At 36.9% G+C, this 20487-nt stretch overlaps 1 protein-coding gene across 1 annotated transcript in view; it reads left to right on the top strand.

Annotated features, from left to right (window-relative positions):
• TINAG (tubulointerstitial nephritis antigen) overlaps positions 1-6453 on the top strand; it is a gene marked incomplete at both ends in the record, with an annotated part of 101974 nt that extends 95521 nt beyond the window's left edge. Inside the window, one exon of the mRNA XM_082848569.1 lies at positions 6319-6453. Within this exon, the coding sequence (XP_082704695.1) occupies positions 6319-6453 (135 nt within the window). The remainder of the gene's footprint in view (positions 1-6318) is intronic.
• Between the last annotated feature and the right edge of the window lie 14034 nt (positions 6454-20487).

Genomic DNA, 20487 nt, shown 5'->3' with positions numbered 1-20487 from the left:
AAGAATACTCTTTGATATAAATCACAGCAAGATATTTTTTGATCCACCTCCTAGAGTAATGGAAATAAAACCAAAAATAAACAAATGGGACCTAATGAAACTTCAAAGATTTTGCACAGTAAAGGAAACCATAAACAAGACCAAAAGACAATCCTCAGAATGGGAGATAATATTTTCAAATGAATCAATGGACAGCGGATTAATACCCAAAATATATAAACAGCACATGCAGCTCAATATTAAAAAAACAAACAGACCAATCCAAAAATGGGCAGAAGAGCTAAATAGACATTTCTCCAAAGAAGACATTCAGATGGCCAAGAAGCACATGAAAAGCTTCTCAACATCACTAATTATTAGAGAAATGCAAATCAAAATTACAATGAGGTATCACCTCACACCAGTTAGAATGGGCATCATCAGAAAATCTACAAACAACAGTTTCTGGAGAGGGTGTGGAGCAAAGGGAACCCTCTTGCACTGTTGGTGGGAATGTAAATTGATACAGCCACTATGGAGAACAGTAGGGAGATTCCTTAAAAAACTAAAAATAGAATTACCATATGACCCAAAACCCAGAGAAAACCATAGTTCAAAAAGACACATGCACCCCAATATTCATTGTAGCACTATTTACAATAGCCAGGTCATGGAAGCAACCTAAATGCTCATCGACAGATGAATGGATAAAGAAGATGTGGTACATATCTACAATGGAATATTACTCTGCCTTAAAAAGGAACAAAATTGGGTCTTTTGTAGAGGCGTGGATGCATCTAGAGACTGTCATACAGAGTGAAGTAAGTCAGAAAGAGAAAAATAAATATCTTATATTAACACATATATGTGGAACGTAGAAAATGGTACAGACGAAGTGGTTTACAGAGCAGAAATTGAGACACAGATGTAGAGAACAAATGTGTGGACACCAAGGGGGGAAAGCGGTGTGGGGTGGGGGTGGGGGAGTGATGGATCGGGAGATTGGGACTGACATGTATACACTGATGTGTGTAAAATGGATGACTAATAATAAATAAATATATAAATAAATAAACAAAAAAAATCATAGTTTTAGAAGCGACAAGGGAGAATCAGAGTGAAGTGTTAAAAGGAAAATTTGTTTAATCCAACCCTTACTGGTGAAAGTATTTTATACTTCATATTGAATCCTAAAATAGCAGATTTGATTGCCAGTCCCTGAAAATTAGGATATATTTTAGACTCTTATATTTGTGTGAAATTCTTTGGATGGGATATGTCATTTTACTAAGGGTCATAATTACTGTAATTCATAATGAACTTATTGCCTTTTCTTACATGTATTGCATCTAGTTCATAATTATTTCTACTTATATCTATAGCAGTGAGAGAAACACCTTGCTGTCTTTACTTACAGAAATTAAAATTCCAGGAGAGAGAGATATTACTCTCCAGGAAATTTCTAATCTGAGAGTAGACCTGACATTACCAAAATAATTCTGATTATATTGCTGTAGTATCTGTAGTGTTAAATTTTGTGTAAGAATTGAGGCTTTTTGTGTTCCAATTCTGAGGATTCACAGTATTGATGACTATTATAAAGGTCTCAGTTATGATAGCTGAATATACCATCTTTCCTTCCTTTACTTTTGGACCTTTCTATTAAATAGGTGATTGTACTTCTCGTATTATCCTCTATGTCTCTCAACCTCTCTTTCATATTACCTCTCCCTCTTGCCTTCTGGGACTTTGCTTAGCTCTTTTAGTTCCCAGATTTTTTTTTTTTTTTTTGGCTGCACTGTGCAGCACATGGGATCTTAGTTGCCCGACTAGGGATCGAACCCGTGCCCCCTGCAGTGGAAGTGCAGAGTCTTAACCAGTGGACTGCCAGGGAAGTCCCTCAACAATATATTTTTTATTTTTGAAAAACTGAGAACAAATTACAGAACTATTTCTGAAAGGAAAGTGAAGTGCTGTCTCTATTAAATGAAGGTTTAATTTAATAGAGAGGAGGAGATAAGCTGGGAGGAGATAAGCTGAACAGAGTCTCTAGGTCATGGTCTGGCTTTTTAAAGAGTTATACTGAATTATTCTTTTTAAGGAATATTACTGGGATATTTAGTAGGCAACATCAAAAATGAACCCTAGGGAATACAGAAGTATATCAGTTTGCTAGGGCTGCTGTAGCACAGTACCAAAAGTTGGATGGCTTAGACAAAGTATAGGAAATATCTAGTCAGGGGCATAAACTGTGACTGTCCTCTGTCCAGTTTCTGCTATACTGCACTCCTGCTACATCTTTGAGGAAAAATTTAGCAAGTTTCCAGGGAAAACACAGCTTTACTTTGAAGTATTAGAATTTTTTATATATGATAGTCTTTCCAGTTTTATAAATATTTTGAAGAGAAAGTAATTATTTTTGGTCTATATTTGTTTCTTGGTTTTTTGAAAATACAAGTGACTTAGGTTTAATGACTAATTTCAGCTTAAAGCCTTTTATTAATGTAACCGTTGTGAAGAAAATAACCTTTTTGCCCAATTAAAGTCCTAATACAAAAAAAAAAAAATGATGTAACTAGTTAAAAACCTGGGGAAGTATTTCCCTGGTGGTGCTTGAAAGTCCACCTGCCAATGCAGGGGACATGGGTTCGAGCCCTGGTCTGGGAAGATTCCACATGCTGTGGAGCAACTAAGCCCCTGCACCACAACTACTGAGCCTGCACTCTAGAGCTGACGAGCCACAACTACTGAGCCTGCATGCCACAACTACTGAAGCCCATGTGCCTAGAGCCCATGCTCCGCAACAAGAGAAGCCACCACAATGAGAAGCCCGTGCACCACAATGAAGAGTAGTCCCCTACATGATGCAACTAGAGAAAAGCCTGTGTGCAGCAACGAAGACCCAATGCAGCCAAAAATAAATAAATAAAAACCTAGGGAATATGTCAATGAAAAATGTGCAAGATTTTTAGTGTTATGAGAAATTAAAGAAGACCTAGCTAAAAGGAGAATTATACCATATTGATGACCTGGAAGTCTCTAGATTAACTTTCCCAAATTGATCTATTAATTTAGTAACATCCTAATCTATGTCCCAGCAGAGATTTTTTTTTTTTGGAGGGGGAGAGAGGATTATACGGAAAAGATGATTCTAAACTTTAAATGGAAATGCATAAGACCTAGAGTACCCAAGATAGTCACAGTAAAGAAGAACAAAGTTGGAGGATGTACACTATCAGGTTTCAAGACTATATAAATCTACAGCAATTAAGACAGCATTTTAGGGCTTCCCTGGTGGCTCAGTGGTTGAGAGTCTGCCTGCCGATGCAGCGGACGTGGGTTCATGCCCTGGTCTGGGAAGATTCCACATGCCACGGAGCAGCTGGGCCCATGAGCCATGGCCACTGAGCCTGCCCGTCCAGAGCTTGTGCTCCACAACGGGAGAGGCCCCAACAGTGAGAGGCCTGTGTACCAAAAAAAAAAAAAAAAAAGACAGCATTTTATTGCCAGCAAATTTGATTTAGCAGCACATTAAAAGACTCATTCACCATGATCACATGTGATTTATACCTGGTATGCAAGGATGGTTCAACGCACATGAACCAATCAATGTGAAACATCACATTAATAGAATGAAAGAAAAAATTATATAGCAATTTTAATAGATTCAGAAAAAACAAAATTCTACATTTGTTAATGATAAAAACTCTTAACAAGTATAGAAGGAATGTACCTCACAGATAACATTATACTTAATGGTGAAAAGTTGAAAGCTTTTCCTCTAAGATGAGATACAAGACAATGGTGCCCATTCCCACCACTCCTATTCAACATAGTACTGGAAGTCCTTTCCAGAGCCATCTGGCAAGAAAAAGAAATAAAAACTATCAGAATTGGAAAGGAAGAAGTAAAACTGTCTCTATTTGCAGTTTATATAGGCATACCATGTTTCATTGCACTTCACTTTACAAATATTGTTTTTTTTGTTTTGTTTTGTTGTAGAAATTGAAGATCTGTGGCAATAGGCCATATTGAGTAGTCTATTGGCACCATTTTTCCAAAAGCATTTGCTCACTTTGTGTCTCTGTGTCACATTTTGGTAATTCTTGCAATATTTTAAACCTTCTACCAGCAAAAATATTTCAACTTGCTAAATAATCAGATGATGGTTAGCATTTTTTAACAATAAAGTATCCTTAATTAAAGTATGCACATTTGTTTTTAGATGTAATGCTATTGTACACTTAAAAGACTACAGTATAGTGTAAACATAACTTTTATATGCACTAGGAAACCAAAAAATTTATGTGACTCACTTTATTGTGCTATTCATTTTATTGCAATGTTCTGGAACTGAACCTGCAAAATCTCCAAGGTATACCTGTTTGGAAAATCCTAAAGACTTCATCCAAAAGTTGTTAGATCAAATCAATTAATTCAGTAAAATTACAGGATAACAAAACTAACATACAAAAATCAGTAGCCTTTTAGACACTAGCAACAGATTATCTGAAAAAGAAATAAAGAAAACAAACAATCCCATGTACAATAGCATCAAAAAAGAAAAAACTTCGGAATAAACTTAACCAAGGAGGTGAAAGGTCTCTACTCTGCAAACTATAAGACATTGATGAAAGATATCAAAAATGTCACAAATAAATGAAAAGGTATCCTGTGTTCATGAAGGGGAAGAATTGATATTGTTAAAATTTCAATACTACCGAAAACATCTATATCTTCAATGCAATCCCTATCAAGATTCCAATGGCATTTTTTACAGAAATTGAAAAAAAAATCCTAAAATTTATATGGAAACAAAAAAGACCCCAAGTAGCCAAAGCAGTCCTTTGAAAGAAAAACAAAGCAAGGAGTATCACATTTCCTGATTTCAAGTTATACTATAAATTTATAGTGATCAAAACAGTATGATACTGGCATAAAAACAGACAAATAGATTAATGCAACAGAATTGAGAGTCCAGAAATAAAGGTGGAAGGGAAAATTGCTTTTAATCAGAAAGTCAGAAATCTGGGGAGAAGGCAGACTTGTGTCCCCCAAAAACCAACTCCAAAGATTCTTCTTGGCCATGAAAGTTTTAAAGGGAAAAGGGGAAGTAATCTCAGTTAATCATTGGGATAGGGGGTCAGAGTTCTTGCCATCCCCTACTGCCTGCAGGCTTGTGCACTTTTGTGATCTTTCTTTAGTCTCTGTCTTGTTCACACAGTTTGTTCTGGAGATCACTGAAGGGGAAGCTAGGGAAGAGATCTGGTCATCTGTTAGTTATTTATTCTTCGTTTCTACTTCTTTGATCTATGGGAAGAACCAACAGATTAGGCAAGGTAGTGTGTGATCAAAAGATTTGAAAACTGTGCTTGGGTCAGAGATGAGCAGAGCGTGGGGGTGGACGGTTTAAGTTTAGTTAAAATATAGCTTTGCTAAAGTGACAAGAAAAGGGGTTTCCTGCTGAGGACGGTTTCCTGCAAAGAGCTGTTTACATCCCTGTGGGGTTTTTTTCCTACCCTTTTAAATTCATCCATTTCAGTTCATACAGAATAATGTAATCAAAATATAAATTTGTCCACCTGCACTCCTGCTGGAAGCAACTCAACAACTTGTCATCATTTTCACCATTATTTTCTCAGTATAGATTTCCTCTCCTCCCCTTCTAGCCTCATAAACTACCAACCTGCTTCTGTTTTATGATCTAATGATAACAATTTTGTTGCTTCATTTCTCTGCTTCATGCTGCTTCATGCTTTGATATTTATGTTTTTACTGTTTACCTGAATCTCCCTTCCTCCATGTTTTTAATCTGGTTAATTTACTCCTAGGCTTTAATATGCATCACATGTGGTACATCATGACAACTTCCCTGAACCATTTAGATGAGTGAGATGCTTCTCCATGTGCATATATCTACCTTAGTACTTGCCTTTCATTGACCAGCCTTCATTAGACCATAAGCTCCCTGAACACAGGATATTTTTTATCATGGTTCCTCCCGTGCTTAGCACAGGGCCAGTCACATAATAGACACTCTGTAACTGCAGCGTGTGTCATTTTCTGATGTGGCATTTCAAAGTCTCATATGTTATTATTGTACTCTGGGGGAATTCATCAATTCTGGTTATCATGAACATGAGTATATATGCATATTAATGTAATTAATGAATAATAAATTGTTTTGTTCTTCTTTTCAAAATGTGTAGGTTCTTAATAATCACAATCTATAAGTCAAAAGCATATAAAGAAAGCTACATAAGAGTCCCCTGTAACTTTACAGGTTGGATTAAAAAATATCCAAGTATTATTCAGTTGTTGTTTTTTTTTTTTCTGCAGATTGCTGCCAATTCCTGGGGAAAGTCCTGGGGAGAGAATGGCTATTTCAGGATTCTTCGAGGAGTAAATGAGTCTGACATTGAAAAGTTGATTATCGCAGCTTGGGGCCAACTGACAAGTTCAGATGAACCATAACAAAGCACTAAATTTCCATAAGGCCAGGCATTCAAGTCACCCTTTAAGTTGAAATTAAGCAACGTGACGTTCTCTGTGACAGTGGAATCTCTGCCTCTTCGCCTTGTTAGTATAACGTGCTTGTTTTCTTGTTTCACCCTGGGCTCTAAGCTCCTGCTTCCTTTATATTACCGAGTATGTAAAAACACTAACAGAGCATGGAAAGTGGCTTCAAATACCTTTCGAGTTCCCTGGAAGTCTTTATTTCCCTCTCCTGACAATGTTCTTTTTGACTTTTATCATTTAACAGTGTGATGGCACTTGTTCTAAACATTCACAGCATTTGTTTGTAGATGTGATCTGGTTTCTCTCTCTTTGACCAATGAGAACTGACAAAAAGCACTGAAAACACCAATTTACCATTGTTACGATTTTTTTCAATCCAATAATGCCTTCTTAATTCAGACCTTGCTTATGTTTTGCCAGAAAGAGATGGAAATAGATTGTTTCCCTCAATAAGCTCACATTTTGCTTCTTTTCATTTGTCTAAGCTGAACTCACAATCTGAACTCAAAAGGTGACTCACTCTCACAGGAAAGAGCTACTCTTTACCCTACTGTGTAATGGCTTGTGAGGTGGGAAAGATGATAAGTAATGAAAAGACTTAGGGGCTGATGCTGACGATGCAAGTACCGTCCTGATATACACACATACTCCTGTTTTTGGAAGCCAGTGCCCTTTGTGTAAAGTCTATTAAAATGAGCTGCAAAACTGTATCTGGAAAGATCACACATTTACCTCCCCCAAACAGCAACCTGATGCCATGACTCAGAAAGAATAAACACACTTTTATCACAACCATTTCACAGTTCACTGCTTGAGATGCTGAAAAGTAAGCTAAATTGGCACTAATTTGCAACTAATTTTAATTCTCTATAGTCAGAGAAACAAAAATACTATCATCATCCTGGTTGGGAAAGGATACAATCTTTTAATAATTCACTGGCATCTTAAATGGCAAACTAATAAATGAAGAAGCAAAGCTGATCTGTTAGTGAGCATGGTGGATTATAATGACAATGGTGAGATATCCATAGCCTTTGTTTCTGGGCCCTCTATTATCTGGATTTCCAGAGTAGGGCTTTTTTTAATGGGGTTGTGCCCAAAGGTACCCTGGTTAGATAAGCCAGATGTGCTGAAATTGTGAGAAAATAGAGCACAGAAAGGTAAAGTGTTTCCTTAATGATTGTTTTCTCCAGTAATCACTGCAGCTTTATCAGAAGAAGCATCTATTCACTTACTTCTCCCCTAGAAACTATACATGAGTCTAATTCACTTTGCTGTGGTTGGCTGATGTGCCTCCAGAGGATTGAGACATAATTTGGGTTTGTCTGTTTGGATTCCCTGAGACAAGGTTTTGAGTGTAAATACTAGTTGGTTTTGGCGGTGAAGGGAACCCTGAGAAGGGAGTAGGGCAGTGATTCAGGGCAGCAAAGGCAGACAATGAAAGGCACATTACCAAGCAAAGCATCAGGCAACTAGTTCTTATGTACTAGGGACTCTCTATATCATCCCTCAGATAAATGCCACCAAAGAAGGAAGCTTATTGGTTGAGGGCTGCTCCTGGGGCCATGAATTTCCTGGCTGTTCTTACCTGGCACAAGGGTGTAAGAAACAGTTTCCAGTGTCAAGAAAAAATCCATAGACAAAGAAAAGCAGGTTCCAGTAGGTGGATGTGAGTTTGATGGCCACTGAAATGGCACAGGTGAGGTGATGTGGGGAGGGCACCAGCAGTGTCTTTGCTACAGGTATTAAGACACTTTTTTCTTTTCTTTTTTTTTTTTTGTGATATGCTGGCCTCTCACCGCTGTGGCCTCCCCCGTTGCGGAGCACAGGCTCCAGACGCGCAGGCCCAGCGGCCATGGATTATGGGCCCAGCCGCTCTGTGGCATGTGGGATCTTCCCGGACCGGGGCACGAACCCACGTCCCCGGCATCGGCAGGCAGACTCTCAACCACTGCGCCACCAGGGAAGCCTTACACTTTTAAAACATTCTTCAGATGCTGAAGACTGAAGAAGTAATAAATGCTAATGCATAAATATGCCAGATGGCTAACATTGTTTTTAAAAATACTTAATGGGATTAAGTTGATTCAGTATGTAAATGGACGAAAATTGTTGGAATGAATTTTCACACTGTGGCTTGTGGGTCTAGATTGTAGGTCCAGATTCTGCTGTTTTAAAATTTCCTACTTTTGCAGCCACTATGGAAACCAGTATGGAGGTTACTTAAAAACTAAAAATAGAGCTATCATATGATCCAGCAATCATATCCTAGGCATAGATCTGGAGAAAACTCTTAATTTGAAAAGATAAATGCATCCCAATATTCATAGCGGCAGTATTCACAATAGCCAAGACATGGAAGCAACCTAAATGTCCACTGACAGATGAATGGATAAAGAAGATCCAGTGTGTGTACACACACACACACACACACACACACACACACACACACACACACACACACAGGAATATTACTCAGCCCGAATAAAAGAAATAATGCCATTTTCAGCAACATGGATAGACCTAGAGATTATCATACTAAGTGAAGTAAATCAGACAGAGAAAGACAAATATCATATGTTACACTTATATGTGGAATCTAAAAAATGATACAAATAAATTTATTTAAAAAACAGAAACAGACTCACAGACATAGAAAACAAACTTATGGTTATCAAAGGGCAAAGGAGAGGAGGGATGAATTGGGAGTTTGGGCTTAACTGATACACGCTACCATATGTAAAATAGATAAACAACAAGGACTACTGTATAGTACAGGACCTACTATAGAGCATATGTATTCATTATCTTCTAATAAGATATAATAATCAGATTTTTCTCATTTTTACAACTTTAAAGAGGATATTTGGTTCTATTTCTTATCTAAAGGCCCTGAGGTGACCTTCAAAAAATAGTGCTTGGCGTCTTCCTTTGCCCACACTGGGGACTGAGTGGCTATTTGTAGAACGGATTTGACAGATGACTAGACAGTATCCCCCTACACTGTGGCTTCTCTTGGCCTACAGGTGTGCTCTACTCACCTCAGCCTGAACTGAGCAATGGGAAGGATGACACATTTGGTCCATATGTCTTTAGCATTCCAGTCTTTGCTTGCATATATGAAGTCTTATTATTTTGTGTTTAGAGCACAGGAGGGAAGCACTGTCCTTGTGATCACGTAATTCAGCCAAGACAATATGTCTCAGATTGAGTGATACTGTGAGCACACAGACCTGGTTTTCTTCCTGTTCAATCCAAAGTATTTGCCATTTATGTGCTCTTCATGGGTTCTAATTGAAACTGATTACTATGTCTAGTTTTTCCTGGAAAACTGGGGAAATAGTCCCAATGTAGCACATTGAACAATGCTTCTTTCTTCAGGTGTCATTAGGAAACATACATAAGAAAGAAGTAGGAAAGATCTTGAAGACAGGGCTCAGGCCCTCTCTTGCTTCACCATGTTTGAGTCCCATCTCATTGTATCCTAAACAATAAAAAGCCTTCTCCAGGTTTTTAAAATGCATGTTCAAAGATTCTCTTTAAACCCATAAAATGGAATTGTTTGTTAGTTGATATTCAACCAGAAAAAATGGGAACGTCTCTAAGTATTTGCAACAGGAAGAGTATAATGAAAAGACTTGGTTACATAGGTGATGGAGGAGCAGAGAAAGCAATAAAGGATGCTGAGTCAGTCCAGGGATGAGCAAAAGTAGGAAGCTGCCATAAGCCCTAGACTGACAGGACAGAGTGAAGAAGTGGGTCACTGGGATCTGGGGACTGCAATTTTCCTGGTGGTAGCTGGGAGCATGACTGGACTGTCTGGTGGAAGCTGGAGTTATGAAAAGACATGTTGTGGCCAAATTTGCCACCTGAAGCAGAGAGGAAGGGAAAGAAACACTGAGGCTTCTCCCTTGCTCAAGCTTTCCGAACTCTCATCAGTGCCCCTCATTGGCTGATCCTGCAGAAAGACAACTGATACAGGAGATGATGAAATTAGGCTGTCAAGGTCAGCTTCCACCCTTTACCAGATACAGAGGAGAATAGGATGAGGGCCAGGAATAAATAATAGGATGAACAGAAAATACATTTTTGGTTCATTCCATATAGATATTGGAAATTAAGATTGAATAAAGGAATAATTTCTCAATGATCGACTAGCTCATGCTCTCAATACCTTGTTTAATTATGTCTTATGTACTATAATGCTTGCTATTATATGTCCTTTTTATTGGTTAAACTCTTTTGACTTATAGGGAATGTATTACAATCTATGTAGGGAAAGATTTTTTTCCCACTTCTTCACAGTAATTTATAGGGACTTTGTATGTTGTTTCACCATGATTGCTTATCAAAAGGATTATGATCTAGGACATTTATTTTTCTTTGGGTAGAGGTTGATTCCATATTCAAAAGGAAAAAGAGAGTGGGTATCATCTCATAAACTACATTTTATGAAATGTTTCAAGATAGAGAAGCATCACTCCATCAGGTGCCATTGTATCAGAAAGGAAAGTCCTAAAGGACACACAGACATTCCCTCCCCAGAGTGGCCAATGAAGGAGGGAGAATCAGTCCAGCGCTGTCAGGAATGGGGTGGTTGAATGAAGGGAGGAAAACCTTCTCCACCTTCAGCTGTGAACACTATTGTACATCATTTTGTAAGATATCCAAAGGAAATCTTTAAAAAGTCATTGATGTGTAAACCCAATAAAGTGGGATTTCTCCTGAGAACTGGCAGAAAGAGCCTCATTAGTTAGAAGTAGAGCAGCTGGAAATAACTTTTCCCTCCATCATCTGTTCCCTGGTCCCCTGTCTGTAACATCCACCCCCTATAAAATGAGCTAACTCTGTGTTTCTTCTGAGATTATAAGGAGAAAAAGTGTCAGTTATACAGAATTTAAGATATATCTTGTGTTACATCCACTATTTTAAAGACTCCCAGGTCACAGTTAGGCCACTGGGAAGTCCTAGAGTAGTAGTAACACCTGGCAAAGCCCAGGCTGGCTCAGTCCTCACTCACCTGGCCACGTACTCATTGTGGGGATAAGCATGTACAGTTGTACACAATGTACAGCTGTATACAATGTACAGTTGTATATAATGGTTCATTTTATACAACATACACAACATTGTATACAACTGTACATGTTGTATACAGTGGTTCCATGTATGTCCACAGACCCTTTTCTCCTAAAAATCCTCATTAAATAACACATTATCCATTCAATATTTATTACAGTTGTCCCTCAATATCCATGGGGAATTGGTTCCAGGGGCCCCCACAGATAACCAAATCCGCAGATACTCAGGTCCCTTTTATGTATAAAATAGCATAGTTCAATGATGAGAGTTACTCCTTACCCCCGGGTTTCACATCTGCAGATTCAACTATATGTATTATCTCACAAATGACTGTTTTATGAAATAGTAAGTATAGTCATTTTGTGTTTTTTATATATACATATATTAAATATTATATAATTATATAAATTATATGAGATAAATATATATATAAAACACAAAGTGACTCAAGAAGAAATAAATAGTAAGACAGAAGAAGCATTAACCATGAAATAAATAGGTTTGGTAAATTTTGCTACATGAAATTTAGAACATTGCTCACCAAAAGACACAATTGACACAATAAGGAAAATGAACAGGTGAGGTATATGAGGAGAAAATATATGCAACATATGTAAGCAATAAAAATATATATATATTTGCCCATTTCATGTTTTCATATTATTAGAAGATATTGGTTTATATTATTCATATTTTTACTAACATTCTTTTAATTTTTCTGGATCTGCATTTATTTCTCACTTTTCCTTCCTAATATTATTTATCCTTTAATATATGCATTCTCTCTTTTTCTTTCTTGAAAAAATTTATCAGAGATTTGTCTATTTCCTTTTCCTTTTTGAAGAAACAGATTGGGGTTTTTTGATATTCTCTTCTGCGACTTTATTTTCTGTAGAGTTAATGATCTCATCTTTGTTATCTTCTTTTTAATTTCTTTGTATTTATTCTGGAATTCTTTTCTAACTTCTTAAAGTAAACCCTTAACTCATTAATTTTGAGCTTTTCTGGTGTTCTAATTTAAGTATTTCTGTACTGTGCTCTCTAAAAGATGCCTCTCAGTATAATCACAATTCCCTTTAGCTCTTTATAATTGTAATTACTTAAATGCTAAAAAAAAAACCAAAAAAAACAAAAAACAAAAAAACCACACACTTTCTAATTAGTTAAACCTGGAGAAAAGTTGTATCAATTGTATGAGCAGTTATATTTTACTTCTTATGTACTCTCTTAGATCATCTCTATTCAGTATATTTACAAATACAATGTATAAATAATTTAATAGCATAATATATCAACTATGTGATTTGGTAACTCGTTGCACTGATGTACTTTGCATTGTAAGAAACATGTTTTAGTGTTTAGGTCTCTAATATACGTTTGACACTGGAAAATTCACAACAGGCTAGTTCACAGATATATTTACTTATGAAAACCATGTTTCCAGGAAGAGCCACTCTCTGTGGCCAGGCCATTAAGTGTTAGTTTTTTCATTTCAAGTGATAACATGCTCTTTTTAAAAACTGCTAACCATAGATCTCTCCTTTCTTAGCCCACCAGTTTCCTACAGAGACAAAGAAAATAAAGTAGCAGAAAAGTCAAGCAAGCTGTAAATGACTTTGGTATTTAAAAATCTGTTTCTGATTTTGTAGTATGTTGTATTTCTCTTTACAGTATTTAGTGTTTGCCATGTTAAATTCACAGGTATGTTCCCAGTAAAGAGATATTTGTGCAAAGGAAGAAAGTTTTATTCTTACTGTTGCAGTTACTATTGATAATTACCATTTGCAATCTCTTTAGCATTTAACCAACTCTGTCTAATTTATGCTTTTGATTCATGAATTAATACGGCATGAGATATCTTTCCTTGGAAATAAATATTAATTTAAAATGGAAGTAACACCATTGTAGAAAAAGCCTCCTTTTGATCATTTGTCAGAATATTTTACATATGCATATGATATGCATATGAACAGTGCTTAGAAGGATTATAGAGTAATTAAGATGATGATATAGTTGAAGTAGTAAAAATAACATTTTTTTTCTATTTTAATACAGTTTTGAAAGACACCTGTGAATTACAGTTGATTCTTGAACAATGTAGTGGTTAGGGGCTCTGAACTTCTGCAAAGTAAAAAATCCATGTATAACTTTACAGTCAGCTTTCCACATCCACATCCATGGATGCAACCAACCATGGATCATGTAGTAATTATTGAAGAAAATCCCTGTATAAGTGGACCCATGCAGTTCAAACCCATGTTGTTCAAGGGGTAACTGTACAGTAAAACTAAGACTCAATCTTCCTTATGAATATTAAATTATCAGGTAAAGCAGCTTTAAGGCCTCTGAGAAGTTACTAAATATCTATTACTCTTTGGGGATCACGTTCAACTAAGTTAACACATTAATCAAACCATCATTCATTGAGCCTTTGCTATGTATTGAGTGATAATGACAAGTGCTGTATATAGGCTCCACTTAATTTAGTAGGTGGTACATGCAGTTCCAGAAGATATAATTTAAAAAGGACACAGGGACTTTTAATGACAGAATACCTTTCTCCTCATCTTAAGGTGGTGTCAGGTGCAGTGAAGGCAGAGTGGAGGGAATACAGATGGTCCAAACAATTCTTTGAAACTTTTTTCCCACTCCTGACACCCAATGCTGCAGGTTGCTAAGGGTGGGCATCTTGCCCTCAGAGTAGTTCTGTGTAGGGCCAGTGTCCATATTTTCTGACCCAACCATTAGGATGCCACGTCAGATATTTACAAGTGTGCTTAGGGAGATAATGAGATCTTCTATTTGACATCATGACTGCTCTGGAAAATCTATGACCCAAGGATGCTGTGTGTGTATAAAGGCTTCTAGAAAGACAGAATAGACTCTCCTCTAGTTTTCAAATTATCCTCCAAGGACTGCCTGGGGCAGCGGGAGAAAGGAGGGGGTTCCCAATTTCCAGATAGAATCTGGAGGTAAACACACATTGTCTCATTTTAGGAGATGGAAATGGAAATCTGCATCTTCCAGGATTCTCTGGGCTTCTTGCAGTGGGAGAGTTTCAACATTCATTTGTTACCTATGGTTTTAATAATCTGATGTTGTCTATGGTGAGAACACAGACACGTGCAAACGTGTGCACACATGCAGACACAGACACATGTGGTCTTTTTGGAACTTTGGAGATAGGAGTCTCTTTCATGTCCAAGCTTGTTATTTAAATAGAAATTTGTCAAGGGTCTGCTCTATATTAGACTGTGCCAGGTACTGCTGATATTTGGGACAAGAAGTCAGACTTAGGCTCTCCTTTCAGAAATGTGTATTTTTAGTCTGAAGTGAAAAAATAGACATCCAATGTATAATTACAATAAATTATGAGGGATATTTTGACAGAAAATTCCATGTGACTAGAAACGTAACAGGAGGAATTGGTCTAGTTCAGAGTATTGGCAGCAGAAGGGCTTTTCAGGAGGAATGTCTAGGTTCGTTACTGAAGGAAAAGTAGGAGTAGACTAGAGAAAGTCTGGCCTGGATGGCAGATGATAATGTTCTAGGGAGGTCCGGAGGCAGGAGCAATCTCAGAGAAGTCAAGGAGAGGTTCTTTTGCAAATGAGTGAGAGGGATTGGCAAGGAGGATGTTAGGAAGGTGGGTGACAAGCAGATTGTAAAGGACTGTAGGAATGTTGTTAGGGATCTTTGCCTTTATCTCCAAAACAATGGGAGGGGGAGGCTATTAAAAGATTAAAAAAGTCACTCTGGCTGCTGGCTGGAGATTGGATTTGAGGAAGGCAAGACCAGAGACAAGGCTACTGCTCAGCTGTTGATTATGAAGCTTGGGAACAGAGATGGTGGTGATTTAGGCCAGGAAGTGGAGAAGGGTAATGCCCAGTTTTGCAAAATGTTTGGATTATAAAATTATCAGGACTTGATTTAAGAACCATGGTGATGAGCTAGAGAGAGGGGATTCAAGAAGTACTCCAAAGGTTTGGGTTATTAAACAAAGTTAAAGCTCAGGGATTTTCAGGGTGAATTTCCAAGATACCTTTAAGTTGTCCTTGAAATACTGCTTTGAAAGAGAAAATTAACGTGCTGGATGTAACTTTTTTCTGTCCCAGCCCATTTGGTACCTAATTCAACAGATCCTTTTGAGTGCCTCCTCTATTGCTGAGTACTGAGAACAGTTACAGAAATATAGGGATAAAAAATGGACATAGTTTTGTAGTTCAAACAGGCTAGAATGAGGGAGAGTAAAGGAGGTAAGGGAAAGGGGATCCATCTGAATAGCCTGAGCATGAAAGCCTTTTATGGGGAAGTTATGGGAAGCATATTAAAAAATCAGCCAGGTGAATAAAGGAGGGAAGAGAATTTTAGGATAAGAAAATAATCTGTGCAAAAGGGAGTCATGAATATTCTTAATGTGAGAAAATAGCTGAAAGAAAAATAAACTGGCCAGAGTATAGTGGGGTGGGGTGTGATGTGATGAGGGGTAGACCAAGGTAATTTTGGAGAAGCAGCAGAGGACAAATCCATGTGGACTAAGATGGCCATGGTACAGAACTTAGGTTTTTTAATCTCAGTGCAGTGGGAAGGCATTGAGCAACCATTTTCACTTCAACTGCTGTATGGAAAATGGGTTGAAGAAAAATCAAGATGAAGAAAGAGAACCAGTAAGCAAGCTATTGCAGTGGAACAGATGAGAGGTAGTGGATGCTCAGATCAGGGCGGTACTGAGGACTGGGAGATAACGAGAAGTAGGAAGAAAAAGACTTGCGCATGTGATTAAAGAAGACTTTTATCGTTCTTTTAAATTGAAGTATAGTTGTTTTACAATGTTGTGTTAATTACTGCTGTACAGCAAAGTGATTCAGTTATACACACACATGCACACACACGCACACTCACACATATATTCTCTTTTTTATATTCTTTTCCATGATGGTTTATCACAGGATGTTGAATATAGTTCTCTGCGCTATACAGTAGGACCTTGTTGTTTATCTGTTCTATGTATAAAAGCTTACATCTGCAAACCCCAACCTCCCACTCCATCCCTCCCCCAACCTCCTCTCCCTTGGCAACCACCAGTCTGTTCTCTATGTCCATTATTCTGTTTCTGTTTCATAGATAGTTCATTTGTGTTGTATTTTAGATTCCACATGTAAGTGATATCATATGATATTTGTCTTTCTCTTTCTGACCTACTTAGTATGATAATCTCTAGTTGCTTCCATGTTGCTGTAAATAGCATTATTTCATTCTTTTTTATGGCTGAGAATTATATATATGTATTGTACATATATACAATATATTCCATTGTATATATGTACCACGTCTTCGTTATCCATTCATCTGTCAATGGACCTTTAGGTTGTTTCCATGTCTTGGCTATTATGAATAGTGCTGCTATGAACATAGGGGTGCATGTATCTTTTAGAATTATAGTTTTGTCTGGATATATGCCCAGGAGTGGGATTGCTGGATCATATGGTAATTCTATTTTTAATTTTCTGAGGAACGTCCATGCTGTTTTCCACAGTGGTTGCACCAACTTACATTTAGGGAAGACTTTTAGATCTTTCCCTGAGAAGCTGGGTTGATGGTCATGTCATTCACTGAGATGTGGAAGAATCAGAAAAAGCAGTTTTGAGATAAAACCAAGAGTTCACGCTTGGACATACTAAATTGATATGACTCCAAGTCTCCCACAGTCCTAAAGTGATGTAGAGAGAGCAAAACTCTCCTAGGTACAAGACAGGGGCAAAGAAATAGCAAGAGTGGCCTCTAAGTTTGGATGAATTGGACAAAATGAAATGGACTGGAGATTGACAGTGAGATGGACATCTCAGTGGTTGGAGGGATGGTCCTGCCCAAGACCAGACAGGAGAATGAGCATCACATCAGCACGTGCCAGTATAGACAGACACCAATGATGAGGTCCAAATACCCTTCTTCCCTCCTCTCACCACACAATGCTCCAAGGAAGGCTAAATAGGTCCTGGGAATTAGCTACCTCCCAGAAAGCAATCAGGGAAGAGATAAATCCTCAGTTAACTAATTTTGAAATAGAAATGACTATGTATATCAAGAATTGACTAATATGACATTATTTGCCCATATTATTGGATGGGCAATTAAAATAGAAATTAAGCAATATTACAAAAATACTAAAAAAGTTCTATATGTATATATGCATGTGTATGTATATGTGTGTGTATACATACAGAATGTGTGTGTGTCGGTGTGTATAATGTATACTCTCTTCATAGTTAATTAGAACATTTTTGAGAGAGAAAGTTTTGTATCCTCAGTTGTGCTTAATGTAATTGTTGTTCCAAACAGATGTTTGGTATATGCTTGCTGATGAATAGACAACATTTTAGAGTGCAGACAATTAAAAAAAGAACATGCAAAATTTTGTTGAATATCCCAGTGGCCACGTTTAGTATCTGCAATGTCCATAGAATGAGATAATTCTGATTAATCAAAATCCCAAGAAAACAAGAAACCAATAAAAATTGGGTTTTAATAAGTTGAGTTTCATATGATGCAAATACACAGAAAATTTTTACTAAAATTTAGATAGTTCTTTCCTTGGCTACATATACAAATGTTCTCTATTGAATGAAACTCTATGTATCTTTTTGAAATCTGGGCAAGAATAAAAAGTGTAAAACTGACCTCTTCTGCTATTTTTGGTCCAATAAATGCTAAGTCAACTATAAAAATTTGATTTGAAAAGGAAAAGAATACAAAAAAAACAAGGTTCTGAAACTCAATGTTTCTTCATTCATATAAAAACAAGTAAAATAGTAGAACAGTGTGAGTTCTGCCTTTTGACTTTGTAATGCTCTTTATGAAAACTAACTTAGACTTGGGAAAAATTATATCATCACCAGAACTAGTTTTGTACTTAAAGCATTAATGAGAAATGAAGGACTTTTCAGTGATGTATAAAGAAAAGATCCTTAGAAATGGGGATGAAATAAAAGATGAAAAGACTTTGACTTTGTCTCTGTGGGGGAATTGAGAGATCATGCAAGGAAGGCATTACTTATTGTGTTAATTACCTAGCAGGATCATCAAAATTCTTCTCCAGGATATTCCCAGCACCACTCTCTTCTGTTCTTCCACTTTTATTTTTGAAAATGTATTTAAACTTCTGAATAGGTTCTGTGGTTTGAGCCACTCAGGAATTAGTAAAGCAGATAGTGCAAACATACAAAATAATTGTGGGTATTTTCCAAATATATGAAATATTATGCTGCCCCTATATTATTATAATTTGAACTCTGTTGATGAACTATTTTAAAACCCAACTGAGAATGATGAGCAGAGAAATTAAATATCATTTTTAATGGTAATTCAAATAATTATGTGTAGCTATTTCTTAAGGAAGCAATCACCAGTGCACTGATCCTCTGTACTAATATATTCTAATGTATGACACATGAAAATAGGAAAACTGTTTTAAAAACTTTGGTACAAAATATTTACATCTTCCTCCTGCAGAATTAAACATGGCCACAGTACTGTACATTTGTGTGTGGGGGGCTGTTCTTAAATGAAACTTAGATCATTAAATAATGCCATCAAAATAAATTTTCCTTTATTGTTGGAAACTGACCACATGAAATTTTTGTTTTCAAAAAATAGAAGGCCATCTCAAATTAGAATCAGATGGATAAAACATTTATTGATTCATATAACTGGGGAAAAATAGAGATGGAACCAGTCAACGGGTCAACTGGATCCAGAGCCTAAATGGTGAGCTCACCATTCTTTATCTCATATCTTCATTGTTCTCTTCTTCTCTACCTCTTGGGCTTTGACCTTATCACATACCATTTTAAAAATGAGCAAACTTTATCTGCATAGCAAGGGAAGCAGTCACTGGTGGTTTCAGGCTGATATCATCCTAACTAAGTGACTCCAGAGAAGTGGTTCTCATAGTTGCTGATGCTGAACCAGCAGCATCAGCAACACCTAGGAACTTGTTAGAAATGCAAATGCCATGCTCACATCCCAGACCTACTGACTCAGAAACTCTGGACCTGGGCTTTCCATCCTCAATCTGTGCCTTAACATACTGCCCAGTTAATACGGAAGTATGCTAAATTTTGAGAGAAGCATTGCCCTGAAGGAAAGAAAGACTGTCTCTTTCAGTGTACATGAGTCTCAGGGAGGGACTCACTGACTTAGTATCAATTATATCTCAAACTCTTAGATGCATGACTAGAGTCAATGATGTAGAAAACTGTAGTGAGCTTGACTGAAGTATATGTTTGCACCCTTGGCCAGGGAAATGAGATTCTGTGTATGAAAGCCCTTTCAGAATCACACAGGAGAAGCAGAGGAAGAGAATATCTCCCCAAACAGGAGAGTGCTGTTACCTAATAAAGAGGGAAAGGATGCAAAGGTGAAGGAAACACAGAAGATTGGTATCTTGTAATAACCTATAATGAAAAAGAATATATATATATATATACATATCTGAATCACTTTGCTGGACACCAGAACATTGTAAATCAACTATATTTCGATAAAAAAATTTAGAAAGCAAGATATGGAAGATGGTTTTAAAATATAAGATTGGATCTTCTTCTCCAATTCAAAGATGACCACAGTTTAAAATCTATCTCATACATTTCCTAGAAAAATCCTACAGAACAAGAACATATGCTATCAATTCCATCTTATCCATATTCTTGGGAAGAATGAGTCATGTATTATCAGTTTTACCTGTTGCCACTGTGGAAAAATACAACGTATAAAATTTAAATGATTTGTTCAATGTTATTCATCAAATGATGGAGTCAAAACTAGACTACAGTGTATAAATGGACAGGTCAGGAAAAATACTCTGCTTGTCAGATGTTGCAGATATACTAGCAAAATAAGATTTTGCTGATA

The sequence above is a fragment of the Leucopleurus acutus genome, assembly GCF_964270905.1.
Source record: "Leucopleurus acutus genome assembly, chromosome: 10".
NCBI lineage: Eukaryota > Metazoa > Chordata > Mammalia > Artiodactyla > Delphinidae > Leucopleurus > Leucopleurus acutus.
Note: the sequence above shows the minus strand (reverse complement) of the source record. Positions and strands in the feature narration are given on the sequence as shown.